At 52.9% G+C, this 17,008-nt stretch overlaps 1 protein-coding gene across 1 annotated transcript in view; it reads left to right on the forward strand.

The window, feature by feature from the left end:
- Positions 1-17,008, forward strand: part of DPYD (dihydropyrimidine dehydrogenase) — a 660,046-nt gene that overhangs the window by 632,502 nt on the left and 10,536 nt on the right. The window contains exon 21 of the mRNA XM_066246448.1: positions 11,688-11,831. Within this exon, the coding sequence (XP_066102545.1) occupies positions 11,688-11,831 (144 nt within the window). The remainder of the gene's footprint in view (positions 1-11,687; positions 11,832-17,008) is intronic.

Genomic DNA, 17,008 nt, shown 5'->3' on the forward strand with positions numbered 1-17,008 from the left:
TGTCCTTTTTATTTTTTATTTATTTTTATTTTTTGCTTGCTATAAGGCAGAAGAGTGAAATCGTTGGTCATTATTATTTTCCTGAGAGAGAATTTTAAACAGAGAACCTGGGAAAGGCAAAAGAGGTGATTTCTGTTGAGCTCTGAGACACTGACTCTGAATGGTTGGAACTAGACTCTACAATACCAGATTACTGGAAATGCTACTAGGCTGTAGGACATTATTGCCATTCAAAATAAGTGTTTCCTTTCTTAATCAGGGATTGGCTGATGTAACATTACGGACCAGGCCAAATATTATTTGTTTGGTCACTGAGCATTAGCTGAACCCCACTGTTGGCAAGCATTGTGCACAGAGAGAATCTTTCTGAACGTTTTATATGAAAAGTGTCCAGTCGGGGTCCATCTGTTGTCATCCTTCCGCTGTGATCCACTTCCGGTGAGCGAGCTAGACTTTCTTCAGCGTAGCTTTCTGTTGATTGTATCTCTTCATTCATTCATGAAACATCTCATTAAGGCCGGCCATGTGTCAAGAGTGAGGGGAAATAGAAAACGCGTTCCAGAAGTGTCCTGTCCTCAAAACGTTTTTTGTCTACGAGGAAAGACAGAGAAAGCAGAAACAACGGTCATAGAGTTTGGGAAGCGATGCAGAACCTCCCCCACCCCCGCCCCGTCTGCTGGGCAGTGGCCGCCTTCAGGAGTCACCGACAGGTTCAGAGATGGTGCTTGACCGGAGCTGAGGGACGTTTGCCGGTGTTTCTGTGTCCGCAGAAGCTGTGGTCTCCGGAGCATTTCCTCACGCATGTAAAAGATTCCTTCCTCGTGTTAATTACTTCCTGCTACCATGGCAAGTAATTACCTTGGGAAACTCTTTCCTTTCCCCCAAAAACTGACACTGACTTTCGTGTTAATTCCCTCCACTATCAATCTCCCACTTAGCATAGAAACCCTAAAAATCAACTTTGAGATAAAACAGCTGTGATAGCTCCGCGGCTGCACCTGGGACCAGGGAGTCCTCAGCAGTTTATGAACACGCCCGACCTTGAGAGTTGGAGACACGTTAGCCTGACCCTCGTCGTGTGCAGCTGAACTAGATCCAGAACGTTCTCTAGCTAAGTGGGGGGGGGGGGGCGGTACAATTTGTAACTCAGTCCAGTGTTTCTTCTACAAGACGCGCTGGTGCTGTCTGGGCGTAAACCCTGAGGGTGTAACTGAATTTGGGAACAAAACGTGTCCCTGGGAAGGACCTGAGACAGGATGTTGTCCAGCCGCCTCCTTTCACAGATGAGGGAACCCACTCTACCAGGGAGTCCCTTGAGTCACAAGCAAGCTCAGAGCACCAGGGCCCCATCGCCTGTCACCCGAGTGTGTCCCCAACAGACCACGTCCCTCCTCCAGAAAGGTGCCTCCCGTGCGGCATGGCTCCTCGAGAAGAAAGCGTATTAAATTCGCATTTGGCTCCTAATCGCTTTGTTAGTGGTTCTGTGGCGTTGCGTTAGCGGATCTGTGGCATTGCGTTAGCGGCCACGTGTGACACTCCGGCTCTTCCCCTGCACTGATGACAAGCGCTCATTACACTTGAGGCCGGGAACAAACAGGACTGGACTAACACAGGTATTTCGAGTGGTGTGTGTTCTGTGCTTTTTTTTTTTTTTTTTTTTTTAACGATGTCCACTGTGTGAGATGTTTTTCCCTCCACAGACGGTGGAATGCCGGGAATGGGAAGCACAGATTTCAAGGAGTGGAGTGTGTGTGTCGTATGCCTCTTTATGGCAATCAAACAATGTATCAAAGCCCTGGCTGGTTGACTCAGTGGTAGAGCTTCGGCCTGATGTGTGGATATCTCAGGTTCCATTCCCAGTCAAGGCACACAAGAGAAGCGCCCATACGATTCTCTGCCACTCCCCTTCTCACTTCTCTCTCTCTCTCTTCCCCTCCTGTTGCCATGGCTCAATCAGAGGACGTTATCCCCAGGCACTGAGGACGGCTCCATAGCCTCCACCTCAGGCACTAAAAAGAGCTAAGTTGCTGAGCAACAGAGCAATGCCCCAGATAGGCAAGCATTGCCCCCTAGTGGGCTTGACAGGTGGATCCCATTTGGGGTGCATGTGGGAGTCTGTCTCTGCCTCCCCTCCTCTCACTAAATAAAATAAATATAAATATATATAATATATATAAATAGATCTATATACTCATATATTGACTTACCTATGTATGTCACATACCTTATACAAAGCTCTGTGGGACTGTGGAGAAATACGAGTGACAGCATCGCACGCTGCCGGTCATCTGGAGCCTGGGTTTGCGTGCTGGCTCCACCAGGTATTGGTAGTGAGAATTAGAACAAGTCACTCAGCCTTGTTGAGTCCCAGTCTTCTCATCTGCCTGGGGTGAGGGGGGCTGTGCCCACCTCCCAGGGTGGCAGTGAGGACCAGACCGTTACTCGTGTGCTCTGCTTCGGGCCTGGCACACAGCACGTCTCGTCTTCATGGAGTCGACAGTGAGACGCGGCTCACAGCCCTGACACCACAGCCGTTGTTGAGGAGGTGGCTTTTCCCCCTATCCTCTCCCCGGCTCTGTCTTCGTTACAAAACACACGCACAGGTCTTCCCACGCTCCCCGCCACGGTGACTCGATGTTCATTCTGGCCGAGAAGTGACACTTCTGTAGCCCACAGCCGCGGCAGCCGCCACTTAACACGATGCCCGTGAGACCCGGAAGGTGGTTGAGAGGCTGAGCTCGTGGGGAACAGTGAGAGGAGACCCCTGGCAGGAAGATGAGCAGGGAGGGAGGTGGAGACGGGCGTGTCACCGAGGAGCTGCGTCAGAGAGAAGGAGAGCTGGTGGTGTCGGCAGCGGTCCCGGCCGGAGCAGGGCACAGCGGTCACCGGGTGGTGGTGGCGGGAGACCACCGTCAGACGTCGAGGTTGGGATGTGTAATGAATATTGGTTCTGTTTCCCAGTGTCCAGTAGAATCTCTTTCAGAATCTCGTCGGCCGTCTGTTCTGCTTTTCAGCCACTGCCGGCACCTCAGCTTCCACGTTCGGGGTCATTCTCCCCCCTCCGCCCCAGACGCTATGAAACGCCTGGGAATGGCGTTCTCTGGGTCACCTCTGGCTGTGGACCCCCGCTCTCGGGTCATTCTGGGTCTCCCTCAAATCTGACCTCGCCTCAGTTTCTACTCTTTTCGAGCTGCATGACATCCTAGCCACGGAAGTCAAGCCTGCTTCGCTGGTTTTCTTCCAAGTCGCCTGTGCAGGGCGTGGCAGCGTGTAGGGGCTCTGTTAGAGTTTCAGGGGTCATAGAGGAGGGTGTAGCGTGCCCCAGACGAACAGGTTAGAGTCGGGGGTTAGCGCCTCCTCGGTGGAAGGCCTCCGCCGTCCGCACCTCGCTCCGACCCCTGCCAGCCTTGCTGCTCTTTCCTCTTCTGTCTCCTCTCGTCTCTTCTTCCCCAGCTCAGACCCCCCACACACACACACTGCCCCTGCACAGAGACATGGCCATCTTTCTGTTGTTGTTTCTCCTACATCAGGCCATCGGCACCTAACCTGCCACACTCCAAGCTGAAGGCATCGCTTGAGAAATTACTCCTTCACACAACGAACTTTGTTTCTTTAGAAGACACCAATCTGCATCATTTAAATAATATATTTTAATATAAAACACCTGTAGGACCTCAGTGCCGCTGAATATGAGTCTGTGTCCGTCCGGGCCATCAGCTGGTCTGGGCAGAGCCAGCGTGCCTGGTCACTGAGTCCCCAGCACCTGCACAGAGCGGGTCACAAAGCTAGTCCTACCTCCTTTATTTCTGTATGCCTCCCATTCGTGGTGGCTTTTCCTCTCTTGAGTGACATTCTCCCCAGCAGGCGTCCCCACTTGGTCACTTCACAACCCAGACTCACCTTTTCATGCTCTGGTAGCTGATCAAACCCAGAGCAGAGGGTGGACTTCCTGCTGCCCCAGCCCCAGTGCCTCGTCCAAAGTGTCACCTTTCTCTCCCTGGGGTTCCTTCTCTCCCTGGGGTTTCTTCTCTCCCTGGGGTTCCTTCTCTCCCTGGGGTTTCTTCTCCCCCTGGGGTTCCTTCTCCCCCTGGGGTTCCTTCTCTCCCTGGGGTTTCTTCTCCCCCTGGGGTTCCTTCTCTCCCTGGGGTTCCTTCTCCCCCTGGGGTTCCTTCTCCCCCTGGGGTTCCTTCTCCCCCTGGGGTTTCTTCTCTCCCTGGGGTTCCTTCTCCCCCTGGGGTTCCTTCTCTCCCTGGGGTTTCTTCTCCCCCTGGGGTTCCTTCTCTCCCTGGGGTTCCTTCTCCCCCTGGGGTTCCTTCTCCCCCTGGGGTTCCTTCTCTCCCTGGGGTTTCTTCTCCCCCTGGGGTTCCTTCTCTCCCTGGGGTTCCTTCTCCCCCTGGGGTTCCTTCTCTCCCTGGGGTTCCTTCTCTCCCTGGGGTTCCTTCTCCCCCTGGGGTTCCTTCTCCCCCTGGGGTTTCTTCTCTCCCTGGGGTTCCTTCTCCCCCTGGGGTTCCTTCTCTCCCTGGGGTTTCTTCTCTCCCTGGGGTTCCTTCTCTCCCTGGGGTTCCTTCTCTCCCTGGGGTTCCTTCTCCCCCTGGGGTTCCTTCTCTCCCTGGGGTTCCTTCTCTCCCTGGGGTTCCTTCTCTCTCTGGGGTTCCTTCTCCCCCTGGGGTTCCTTCTCTCCCTGGGGTTCCTTCTCTCTCTGGGGTTCCTTCTCTCCCTGGGGTTCCTTCTCTCCCTGGGGTTCCTTCTCCCCCTGGGGTTCCTTCTCTCCCTGGGGTTCCTTCTCTCCCTGGGGTTCCTTCTCTCTCTGGGGTTCCTTCTCTCCCTGGGGTTCCTTCTCTCTCTGGGGTTCCTTCTCTCCCTGGGGTTCCTTCTCTCCCTGGGGTTCCTTCTCTCCCTGGGGTTCCTTCTCCCCCTGGGGTTCCTTTCACCTGGAGGGTCTTCTTCCCCTTCCCTGGTGCCCACACCTCCACCTCCATCACTCGACAACCTGCCTTCACTTTATGTTTCAGAACTCAGCTCCTTCATCCCGAGCCCCTACGCCCATCCCTGAGCAGCGCTGGGACCCTCCGCCAGGGTCGTCCCCCATGGACATTGCTCATCTCACACTGTGCATCCCCGCTGCGGGGCCCTTGTCTCACGCACTGCCCTTGCTCTTGACGGCTTGACCGCTGGCTCTTCCGGGTCGGCAGTTGGCTTGTATGTATAAATTGTGCCTGGCGCCTTAAGTGTTTTGAATTTTGTGAATCACAGAGGTGGTGTAAATATGCTATCTTTCCCTTTATATGCATTTTAATATTGAAAGAACCTATTTATATCATTTAATTTCTTTATTAAAAAACAAAATAATTGGGATCATCTGGCATTTCAAACAGCCAGCAGGATTTTTAAAAATACATCGTGTTTGGCTCAGACTCACAAAGGCAGGGGTCCCCAAACTACGGCCCACAAGATGCATGGGGCCCCCTGAGGCCATTTATCCAGCCCCCGCCGCACTTCCGGAAGGGGCACCTCTTTCATTGGTGGTCAGTGAGAGGAGCACTGTATGTGGCAGCCCTCCAACGGTATGAGGGACAGTGAACTGGCCCCCTGTGTAAAAAGTTTGGGGACCCCTGCTAAGTTTTTGAAAATTTACCTGTAACTATGATGCGTGGAATCAAAAACCGACAGTCTATTGAGGGGAGGGTGGGTAAATGGTGATGGTGATGAGGCCGTAACTGGGAGGGTGGGGGTTTGTCCGGGAGCCCTGGGTGGGGGTCAGCGAAGACGGCGTAGGTGCTGTGATGACCAGGAGAGACTGAAACGCCCAGTGGGAAGGTCCCTGTGAACGTGACAGGGAGGGGACATTCCTCACCAGGGGTTGGATGATCGCGTAAACACGGGATCACGGAGCCCGGTACACGATGCAACATCAGCAGTTCGGGTTTCTGGGGATAAATTGGCCGGCATGAGCTTTACAAATATTGTTCCGTTCAATGTTGATAGCGACATCGCGAGTTACATGCCATCCTTCTCGTTGAAGTGATCAGGGAAATTAGGAGCAGGATGGCTAAGTAAGTGGCTCATAGACACACAGCTAATGAGTGTAAAACAGTGATTTTTTAATGCAAATGAGACTCCTACATCGGTTCCCGGACCACCCTGCACATGGGCTTACTGCTTTCACAGTAAAGCGTGAACTGTGATTGCCTTTGACTGATATAGAGACATCATTTTTTTTTAAATCAAAAGTTGTAGGCTTCATGGATCAGGTGAAACTGACAGTTATAGTTCATTAACTTCAAATACGTCGAGGTCCAACTCCAGTGCCCCGACGGACACCACTGGGCACCACGTAGTGTTACGATAACATACAGCTGGTCCTTCTCTCTCTGTCTCCTTACAGTCTTATCCCTGTCCAGACTTGATGGTATCATGAGAAATGGATTAGCGCCGTCAGGGATTAAGGGTCACATGCCATTCGCTGAGGAAAATCTGAAGCTTCTGAGTCTCAGTCGTGGAATTTGAGCTGAAACTCAGGGTCACGTGTGAGCCTCTCGCTGCTGACGGTCCTCGTGAGGGGAAGGGAAGGAGACAGGTAGCTGAATTCAAACTGGACAGAGCAGGCGGTCAGCCGGAGCTCCCGGCTACCGTGCAGCCGGCCGGTGCGCCGCGACTGGAGCGAGGGTGACAGGAGTCGACGAAGGGAACCCGAACCCCCAGTCCCGTGCGCCCACACGCAGTATCCGTTTGAGACGTCTGGAATGGACGCCGGTGCCTTTTTGAATTTGTTGGAGATCAGTCATTTATTTTTCAACCCTGATGGTTGGTCATTTGATTTACATCCCGCTTTCCAAGGATAAATATATCCCATGCCTTTCGATCACCGCAAAAACCAGGCATAATTCACTCTGACACTGGCCCTTAATGAGTGACAAGGGACACTTAGGAAACGAGTAACAACGATAATGGTGCACGTAACATGGGGATGTTATTTAACCTGTAACAGGACACACAGCCGCAGCTCCCTGCTCGGAGAGTGGGAATTTCATTCCGTATGCGTCGAATGTCGAATAAATGGCAAAAGATAAATAATGTAATTAAGTCATATGTGAACTTGGTTTTTTGTAAAAAAAAAAAAAAAAGTCATTTCTGAAGTGAGAAACGTACTCTTTCCAGTTAACTACCCTCAGCCCGTGTGTGTGCACAGACACACCCGCATCCAGATGTGTGCATGGGTTTCAGATTATTCCATGTTCAACATGTATTTGCACTCCGCACGAGCCTGAAATCCTTTTCGCTTTTAACTTAACGCCTCTTGGATATCAAAGTAATTACTTTTCCTGCTATTATTGTCACCCATCAGATAAGGGAGGGTGAGGAGGAAAACAGTTCATTTCAGTGCTACGGACTGGTGCCATTAGCCAACCTGCTGCCATTCTCATAAAAATTATGCAGTTTGCACTGGAAGATACCATCCCTGCCTCTATTAGACACGAGAACCCTTTTCTACTTCATAATATGCTCAATTACCTTCGGATTGATCCGTGAATAAATTATAATCCAAATAGACTCCTTCCCCTTAAAGCTTTGCTGGCTTAAGGTATCACTGTTGATTCATGATGTTGTCACTTTTCTATGGGCCACGTAATGCTCTTCATATCCAGACAGGGACAGTTTTAGCAGTGAGGGGCTGTTATCTTTAAATGAGCAGGATTTAGCTCTTCTGGGGAGCACAGATTCATCCGTGACGAATCCCCAGAGAACCCCCACTGAAACAGAAATCACACCATTTCTGAGCGTCGCTCCCTTCTGTCCCTTACAAAGCCACTTCTGATCGGCTCAGAGAACTTTCTGCTTTGTTTAAAAAATAAAGTGTGTGGTGCTCAAAGCCTCTCTCACCTTCAGTTACCCCTGCAGGCTACAACTTCTCCTGGAGGAAATAATGAATGAGGGGCTCTCCGCCCCACTGCCGGCTGGCGGTCGTCCATGGTCGCGGAACAGGAAATCAATTAGCTGTACGTCGGGGCAGAGATTTGAAACAAACGCTGTATTAGCTGGCACTGATTGCACACGGGCTCTGTGGCCAGCAGTGTGTATTCATCCTGACACGGGCTTTGTTGTCTTTTCCTTTGGTGAGTTTCTCTGGCGAGATCAGAATGCAAACACGTGCCCAAAGGCTGTGTGTGTGGAAAGGGGTCGGTCCTTCGGGTGCAGGGGAGAGTTGATCTTTTTACATTTTCAGAAAACTTAACCTTTGAAATGTTCACTACTCAAATATCCTGGAGGCATTTTTAATTTGTACAATGTAATTAAAAAAACAACAACACAAAAACCAACAACATTTACCTTTCTTATACAAACGCAGAAAGCAGAGTGCTTGCGGCAGACTGGAAGGCTTGGGAGTGACCTGGGGCTCTGGGACCTCCCTGTGGCTGTTGAGAGCCGCACCCAGACTGACCACCGTTTGTTGAGCACATGTGAAGGCTGGGGGCTGGTGGGGCAGTCTCCGAGTCCCCAGTGTGGGTGTGCTTTCAATTTAAAGAAAAGTTTGGCAATGTTTTTTTTTCCTTTTCTATTGACTCTTCTGGCCAATACCCAAAGAAAACCCCTTAGGAATCTACATTAAATTAAGAACCTCTCGCCTGACCAGGCTGTGGCGCAGTGGATAGAGCATCAGACTGGGATGCGGAGGACCCAGGTTCAAAACCCCAAGGTCGCCAGCTTGAAGGCAGGCTCATCATCTGGTTTGAGCAAGGCTCACCAGCTTGAGTCCAAGGTCGCTGGCTTGAGCAAGGAGTCCCTCGCTCTGCTGTAGCCCCCCAGTCAAGGCACATATGAGAAAGCAATCAATGAACAACTAAGGAGCCACAACGAAGAATTTATGCTTCTCATCTCTCTCTCTTCCTGTCTGTCTGTCCTTATCTGTCCCTCTCTCTGACTCTCTCTCTGTCTCTGTCAAAAAAAAAAAGGAAAAAATTATGGAAAATATCTAGCTGGTAGCTATGTACTGAGGTTATATTTTGTTCAGCACCAAGGGATCTTCCAATATTGTTATTATTATGATTATTAATGTTATTCTCATCGTTGGAACCATTTGAAATCACCATTGTTTAAATTCAGCTACTTGACTCTTCTCTCTTTGGATAAGGAATAATCTGAATGGAGGGGGGAAATCTCTTCTGGTCTGTGTTTGAAAGAATACAATTAAAGTTCCAAGAATGACTTCCTGTGAAACACGGTGAAGTCCTGGGTGGCCGTGGAGGGTGTTGAGTGAGGGAAGACCAGGTTGGAGCGTCAGGACGGAGGTTGGGGTGTCCATCCGGCTTGCCACCATGAAGACTCAGCTAGAACCGGACGGAGCTCATGTGTTTCAACACTTCATGCTCCTGACCATCTTCACAGATGGAGGACTGGACACAAGGTGTCCTTGACGAATCGGAGACCTGGGGAGAGAGTGGCGAACCAAAAACATTCATGTCCCGTGGGGATGCGTTCACCGCCGTCGTGTCAGATGTTCTTGGGTCCCCAGGGGCCATTTATTTGACCCCACGTTGAATCTCAACCACCTTTCCAGAAAAAGTCATTTCGTAAGAGGACGTTTCAAAGCAAGCATTATCTTTTCTACGTGTACCTCTGAGACCGGCAGGGAGGGTTTGTTTTTCCCTCATGTAGGTTATGCTTTTCAAAGAGACAGCATCGCTTCTGGTAGAACAGATACGATGTACTCTCCACCTCCGTCCTATCATGTCCTACAACTGCAGTCATTAAGTATTGTCATTCGTGAAAGTAGGAAGCTGTAGCAAGGAAGTAGACAGTTCTAGTTTAATCGTGTAAAAATTAATTTGGCACTCGTAACGCTGTTTCTATTTGTTTGACTTGTTGACATAATTATAGCAAATTGATAATGGAAAACAGTCTTCAGCATAGACAGGTAAACATGCCAATGTAGCTTTTCGGTTGCAGTTTGCCTTAATTGGAGCCGCGTTAAGTACAGCTTCCCCCACCCCCTCGCTGCTGGTGTCTCTCTCTGGCTGGTGTCCTGGGAGGGCCACAGAGCATGTTTTCCTAGGACTAGTACATTATACAGACTGGCAGGACAGTGTTTTGAAACAAGTGTGATGTTTCACCAATGCACTGTCGTGGGGCAGAGGTCAGGAAGACCTTGGGGTGCTATAGTTTTCCCGGCCGCCATTGGCTACCTTTTCTAACCCATGGCACACATAAACTAATTACCCAAATTCTGTAGTACACCAAATATATATATATATATATTTTTTGCTGATCTGACAATAAAAATAACTCTCATTTTGAATGATTTACAAAATAATACTAATACTAGTAATTACCCAACCTTTTTGCTCCAAAGTAACTTAAAAAAAAAATCAAGTGCCTCTACATATACATACATACATATATATATGAGGATTTCTGGTACCAAGAATTAACCCATTAGACGCAACCTGAATTGTGACGTGACCCGTCAGATGCCACTCTTATGTGACCTCTGTATTTATGGTTCAAGACGGGGCAGTCCCACTGGATCGCTATTGTTGTGTGGGCTGTTGTCATTTTTTTTTTTAATTCGACCATCTCAGGGAAAAGAGGTCAATGCCCCTGACTGTAATCATCAGGTGTAACTCGTGCAGCCTACCGACTGAACATCGCTGAGCTGGAGAAATGGGCTGCATTCTGCAGGAGCCAGAGAAAGAGAGTGGGTGTTTCTGCGGTCTGGGAAAGGGTGCTGTCCAACCACGCTGGCCTCTGGGCCGTCGGGCGGGCGGACAGGGGGCCTTCGGAGTGCAGTGATGTCTTATCCCCAGCAGCTGGTGTCCGTAACAGGGGAGGTCGGAGGTTCCAGAAGAGGAGGAACTAAGAGAAGAGGAAGTCACTTTGCCACCGTGCATAGCAGGAGGGCATTCTTGTGTTCACTTGAAACCGCTCACATTTTCCCAGCAGTATTTCCAAACGAGCTTTGGGAAGTACAGTGGAATAACCATGAGACTTAGAGCTCCGTGGTGTGGCTTTGGATCCTGACGAAATTGGTGTTATGCCCTCCACTTTCTCCTCTGTGTTTTTGTTTCTGTTTCCCCTCCACACCCCGGTTCTATTTGGGTCTGCTTCATGCGAAATAGAATTTATTTTCTGTACCGAGAAATCAGTATTTTTCACCATTTTGTTTTCAGCTGTTCTGGTAAATTGCAATCAACATTCGTTCCCACCTTTCAGGAGATGTCGTAAGAATTTGAACACAGTGAAGCAGAGACACAGAGGGGAACTTGGGTGGAGCGCCCTGGCTGTTGACAGGAGCGTCTGTCAGGGACTGTGGCTGTGTCTGTACTGTGCTCAGAACCTGGTGGAGAGGAAGAAAAGGTGTCGACTGAGCTCACCTCCTGTCTGTTCGAACCAGACAAACGGCCTGACGAATAGCCGCTTTCTTCAGTGGGTGGAACTGGTCTGTCACCGCGAACTCTGGTTCCAGTTAGAAATGTATTTTAATTAACATGGGTATTTCTAAGACCTACATGATTTGGCAAGCATAGAGTGCCCTTGGGTTCTTTCTGACAATTAACAGAACCTGGTGCCTAGAAGCCCAGTGGGCCAGGAATGAAGACCTCGTGATAGGACCCACGAAACAGTCTCGGACGCACGTCTGTTTGTGGGTGATATCTGTGTTCTCTCCGCTGAGCTCACGTGTCTCCTCACAGGGGCTGCCCAGCTTCGGGCCCTACCTCGAGCAGCGCAAGAGCATCATCGCCGAGAGCAAGGTGACACTGGGAGGAGAGACCGCGGCCTTCCCGCCCCTCGAGAGATGCGTCTTTGTCCCCAGAAAGCCCGTCCCTGCTGTCAAGGTAAGGACGAAGCCAAACCCAGGGTTCAGATACACAGTGCAGCTCGGCTGCTGACTGACTGTTAAAACGCCTCACGTCCACCGGGGTCGCCCAGCGCAGAGCACAGGGGCCGTCGCCCCCGAGACCGCCCTGCCCAGCCTCCCTCCTGGCCGGCCCTGGCCGGCCTCCCGAGTCCCCGTGCCTCGACGCATGGCACCCTGTCCGCCCTCCTTCCTGAGCCAGGAACCTGGAGCTCGGGCCCGGCTCCGCCCACTTCCTCATCTCGTTCCGGGGTCTGCCCCCAGGGTCTCCCGTTCTCCCCGTCCTGGCCCCTTCTGTCCCCGCCTCTCTGCACAGGCCTAAGTCCAGCTGTCCACACCGTCCTCCCCTCCCTGCTGACAGCTCCCACCGCCTGGCCGCCCACCTCCTTGACTCATTCTTGTCCACTGCACCCCCCCCCCCGCGATGACGGGGTATTCTCTTTAAAATGCACATGGGGTTATTTCGCTCCTCACCAGAGGATCTGACATCGGAACCAGGGTCTTGGGATCAAGTCCTAGCATATAGCGTCGGGCCCTTCGCCGTCCTGCCGCGGTGGGTGGCGGAAGTCGGACCCAGGAGGCGGTGAGGAGGAGAGGTGAGATCAAGGGTCAGGCTGGTGGGCTGGTGCAGGGTCATTGGGTTGAGAGCGTGTGCGTGCAGAGAGAATGGGGAAAGATACTGGAGAGGCGAGGAAGGCAAGCGGGCGGGGCGGGAGCCCAGGGGGTACTTTCACGTGGGGGGGTCACGGTGATGATTTTCTATGTGCACTTAGTGATAAGGAATGTGGGCTCACCCGTGTCCTTCTAGAAGCGGCCACGTTTAAGGAGAAGTGACACAAAAGTCTTTCGGAGCTATTTCCCTCATTGAAATGCACAGCAAGGTTTGTAAGCTATCAGCAGATCACCTTTGTGAGAGAAGAGCTTCTCGAGTTAAGGGGGGACGGCTCTGTGGCCCTGCCCCGTGTTCAAGCATGACACTGCCACCTGGTGGCCGCACGCGCTTGCCTCTGTTAACTGATCTGTGAGATGGGCGTGATTCAAGTGTCTGCCTCGCGAGACTGTAAATCAAGTAAGATGTGAAGAGCTTTCAGCCTGTGTGCCAAATATGTCCTGAATAAATGGTGCCTGCTGTTATTATTGTCGGCAACAGACCGATGAAGCAGATAACAGGTTCAGGTGATTCTTCAGTTCCGTGTGTGTGTGTGTGCGCGCGCGCGTGTGTGTGTGACAGAGACAGAGAGAGGGACAGTCAGAAAGGGAGAGAGATGAGAAGCATCAATTCTTTGTTGTGGCACCTTAGTTGTTCATTGATTGCTTTCTCATATGTGCCTTGACCGGGGGTTACAGCAGAGCGAGTGACCCCTTGCTCAAGCCAGCGACCTTGGGCTCAAACTGGTGAGCCTTGCTCAAACCAGATGAGCCTGCACTCAAGCCAGCGACCTTGGGGTCTCAAACCTGGGTCCTCCACATCCCAGCCCAACGCTCTATCCACTGTACCACCTCCTGGTCAGGCTCTCCAGGTCCATTTTGTCCCACAAAATGAAGTTAGGAATGAAGGTCAGAATCCATGAGGCTCTGGAAGCCACATTGGAGGTTTTGAAGAAGCTCATATCTATGTTTCCCAGGAAGTCTTTATCGCACACTTAACCCTCCTGAGACAGCAGCTAGAGCAGTCACAGCCTCTGTTCTTGTGAAGCACACAGGATAGAGGAAGACACAGGTATTACAGAACCACACTAATAATACATATACACTCCCGTCTGTGAGACGAGCTATGCAGGAAGAGTTCAGGATGTTTTCCGTCTCTCTCAAAGCAAGACCTCCTGAAGGGGCCGTGGAAGACCTCTCCGAGCGGCTGAGGAGCCTGTGGACTGGGTGGGGTCAGAGGGTAAAGGTCACCGGTCACCCATATGTGGTCCTGGACAGAGTGACCATGGCCGTGGAGACAGAGGCAGAGGTGACGTGGATAAAGACGTGGGACTCCTTTCTCTAAACCTTCAGAGATTCTCCTTATGTAACTAAGGGATAAGGAGTTGAAAATTAGGGGACGAGGGTGATTAGATTTCTGAGGCCCCGCCGAGATAAACAGAAAATAGCGAGTCAGGGTTTTGTTCTCCGTGCTTTTAGGGGTAATGTGTGTGTGTCTCGTATGGGATGAAGAATTTGAGCAAATTGAAATAAGTGCTCCCCAGTGACTTGCAGGCCTGTGCTGGACACTATGATAAGAGAGCCAAGGTGTTGACTGCCTGCTATGCGCCAGACACCAGAGAGGAGCTTCAGAGCTGTTTTCTCATTACTTACTTACCCTGATGCCCTACAGGGGGATAGGAAGTCCTGGGAGCGGCCGAGAATAAGTGATCGGAGAGTAACCAGAAGATGACAGTGGGGGGGGAGGGGGAGGCAGTTTTAAGGATGAGCTGAGCAGCCCTAGGCAGAAACCTCTCTGGTCCGGGCAACACCCTGCGTGGTTTCTGCCTCTCACACGTCACCACTGAGATGCCAGCCTGCAGGCGGCGTACTCACCTACGACCTCCGCGTCGCCGGCCACGCAGCCATTCGCTAGGGGGCGTGTGGAAGACCTGCTCCCGGGCGCTTACACGTAGGGAGGAGAGACCGGCAATCGGCGAGTCAACAGGGAGTGCGTGGGGTCACGTGACCACGCTGCTGGGGACAGCACAGCAGGCGGGAGGGGCGTGGCCGAGGTGGTCCGGCTGTGCCTGTCTGCGGGGCTGCCCTGTGAGCCAGCATGGGACCAGCGCTCTGTCCGCCGGAGGGCACGCCGCTCGGAAGGAGCAGGACGTGCAGAATCCCGAAACAGGAGCGTCCTCGGCAGGAAACCCCGGAGGCTTCTTAAAGGGATGAATGACGGGACCGACTTACCTTCTGAGGGATCGATTCGGGCTGTAGTGCTGGTCAGGCTCCCCAGATGCGCAGAGGCAGGGACACCCGTCAGAGAGCTGTGGGAGCAACCCGGCCAGCGACGGGCAGGAGGAGGAACAAGCGTCTGTGCAGAGGCGTCGAGAACTGTGGGGTTCTGGTCGAGTGAGGAGTGTGGTTCTTGTCCTTTCCCTACGGGTCCCTGCCCTTCTCTGTTACAGGAAGTCCCTTCGAAGTCCACACCACTGCTCTTTAGCAGCTGTGATCTCTCTGCCCGTGGCCCTGACGAGGCCCCTGTGCCCGTGGCTTGATTCCAGTGTGTCCTCTCTGCCCGTGGCCCAGACGAGGCCCCTGTGCACGTGCCTTGATTTCAATGTGTCTTCTCTGCCCGTGGCCCCTGTGCCGGTGCCTTGATTCCAGTGTGTCCTCTCTGCCCGTGGCCCAGACGTGGCCCCTGTGCCCGTGCCTTGATTCCAGTGTGTCCTCTCTGCCCGTGGCCCTGACGTGGCCCCTGTGCCCGTGCCTTGATTCCAGTGTGTCCTCTCTGCCCGTGGCCCTGACGAGGCCCCTGTGCCCGTGCCTTGATTCCAGTGTGTCCTCTCTGCCCGTGGCCCTGACGTGGCCCCTATGCCCGTGCCTTGATTCCAGTGTGTCCTCTCTGCCCGTGGCCCTGACGAGGCCCCTGTGCCCGTGCCTTGATTCCAGTGTGTCCTCTCTGCCCGTGGCCCCTGTGCCCGTGGCTTGATTCCAGTGTGTCCTCTCTGCCTGTGGCCCCTGTGCCCGTGCCTTGATTCCAGTGTGTCTTCTCTGCCCGTGGCCCCTGTGCCCGTGCCTTGATTCCAGTGTGTCCTCTCTGCCCGTGGCCCTGACGAGGCCCCTGTGCCGGTGCCTTGATTCCAGTGTGTCCTCTCTGCCCGTGGCCCCTGTGCCCGTGCCTTGATTCCAGTGTGTCCTCTCTGCCCGTAGCCCCTGTGCCCGTGGCTTGATTCCAGTGTGTCCTCTCTGCCCGTGGCCCAGACGTGGCCCCTGTGCCCGTGCCTTGATTCCAGTGTGTCCTCTCTGCCCGTGGCCCCTGTGCCCGTGGCTTGATTCCAGTGTGTCTTCTCTGCCCGTGGCCCCTGTGCCCGTGCCTTGATTCCAGTGTGTCCTCTCTGCCCGTGGCCCAGACGTGGCCCCTGTGCCCGTGCCTTGATTCCAGTGTGTCCTCTCTGCCCGTGGCCCCTGTGCCCGTGGCTTGATTCCAGTGTGTCCTCTCTGCCCGTGGCCCCTGTGCCCGTGCCTTGATTCCAGTGTGTCTTCTCTGCCCGTGGCCCCTGTGCCCGTGCCTTGATTCCAGTGTGTCTTCTCTGCCCGTGGCCCCTGTGCCAGTGCCTTGATTCCAGTGTGTCCTCTCTGCCCGTGGCCCCTGTGCACGTGCCTTGATTTCAATGTGTCTTCTCTGCCCGTGGCCCCTGTGCCCGTGCCTTGATTCCAGTGTGTCCTCTCTGCCCGTGGCCCAGACGAAGCCCCCTGTGCCTATGGCTTGACTCTAGCACTCACACCGAGGCATGTCTGTCCTTCCCTCTGCTGCCTCCTCACGGCTTTTGTGTTTTCCCTGCAGTGTCTTCTGTCCTTGACACACCGTTTTTCCGTTTTTCCTTCTTTTTCCAGGAGGCCTGGGTGATCTGTTTCCAAGCTTCATGTTTTCTCTGTCCACACATCTGTTTGTTCCTTCCCTCCATGCTGCTGGCCTCTTGATGGACCCCTCTGTTCAACAGTTCAGACCCCACCGCACTGCTCTGCCGACCCCCGGAGCTGGCATGGGGCGTGGCTGCCCGCACACTGCGGGAAGACCCCCAGCGCTCCACAACATTCTCTGAGCCCCTCTCAGCTGGGCTGGGTCTCCCGTCACGCATTCAGGGTCCTAATCTACACCGCCTTCCCCGGGTGTGAGTGTGACAGTAGTTTCTGAGCGAGCCACGCTCCACAGATCTCTCCTCCTTGTCGTTCCTTTTCCTTTTCCAGTGGTCCGTTGCCTCAGAAATAGGCAGTCTCAGTCTCATCCGTCAGGACCTGTTTACTGAGTTTTTGCCGTGGGGCCAGCAGCGTGCTCGGGACCGGGTCTGTGTCCTGGGGTGTGGGCAGGTCCGCGTGGGGCTCAGGGGCTTCCCCCGCCCTCGGTTCGGATGCGGCACGCACTGTTGCTTATCATGCACCCACTGCACCCAGGAACTGCGCAGGGAGGTAGGACGACCTCATGCATTTTTAAAAAGAAAGGAATCTATCCTTATGGATCTTGTT

The sequence above is a fragment of the Saccopteryx bilineata genome, chromosome 11, assembly GCF_036850765.1.
Source record: "Saccopteryx bilineata isolate mSacBil1 chromosome 11, mSacBil1_pri_phased_curated, whole genome shotgun sequence".
Lineage (NCBI taxonomy): Eukaryota > Metazoa > Chordata > Mammalia > Chiroptera > Emballonuridae > Saccopteryx > Saccopteryx bilineata.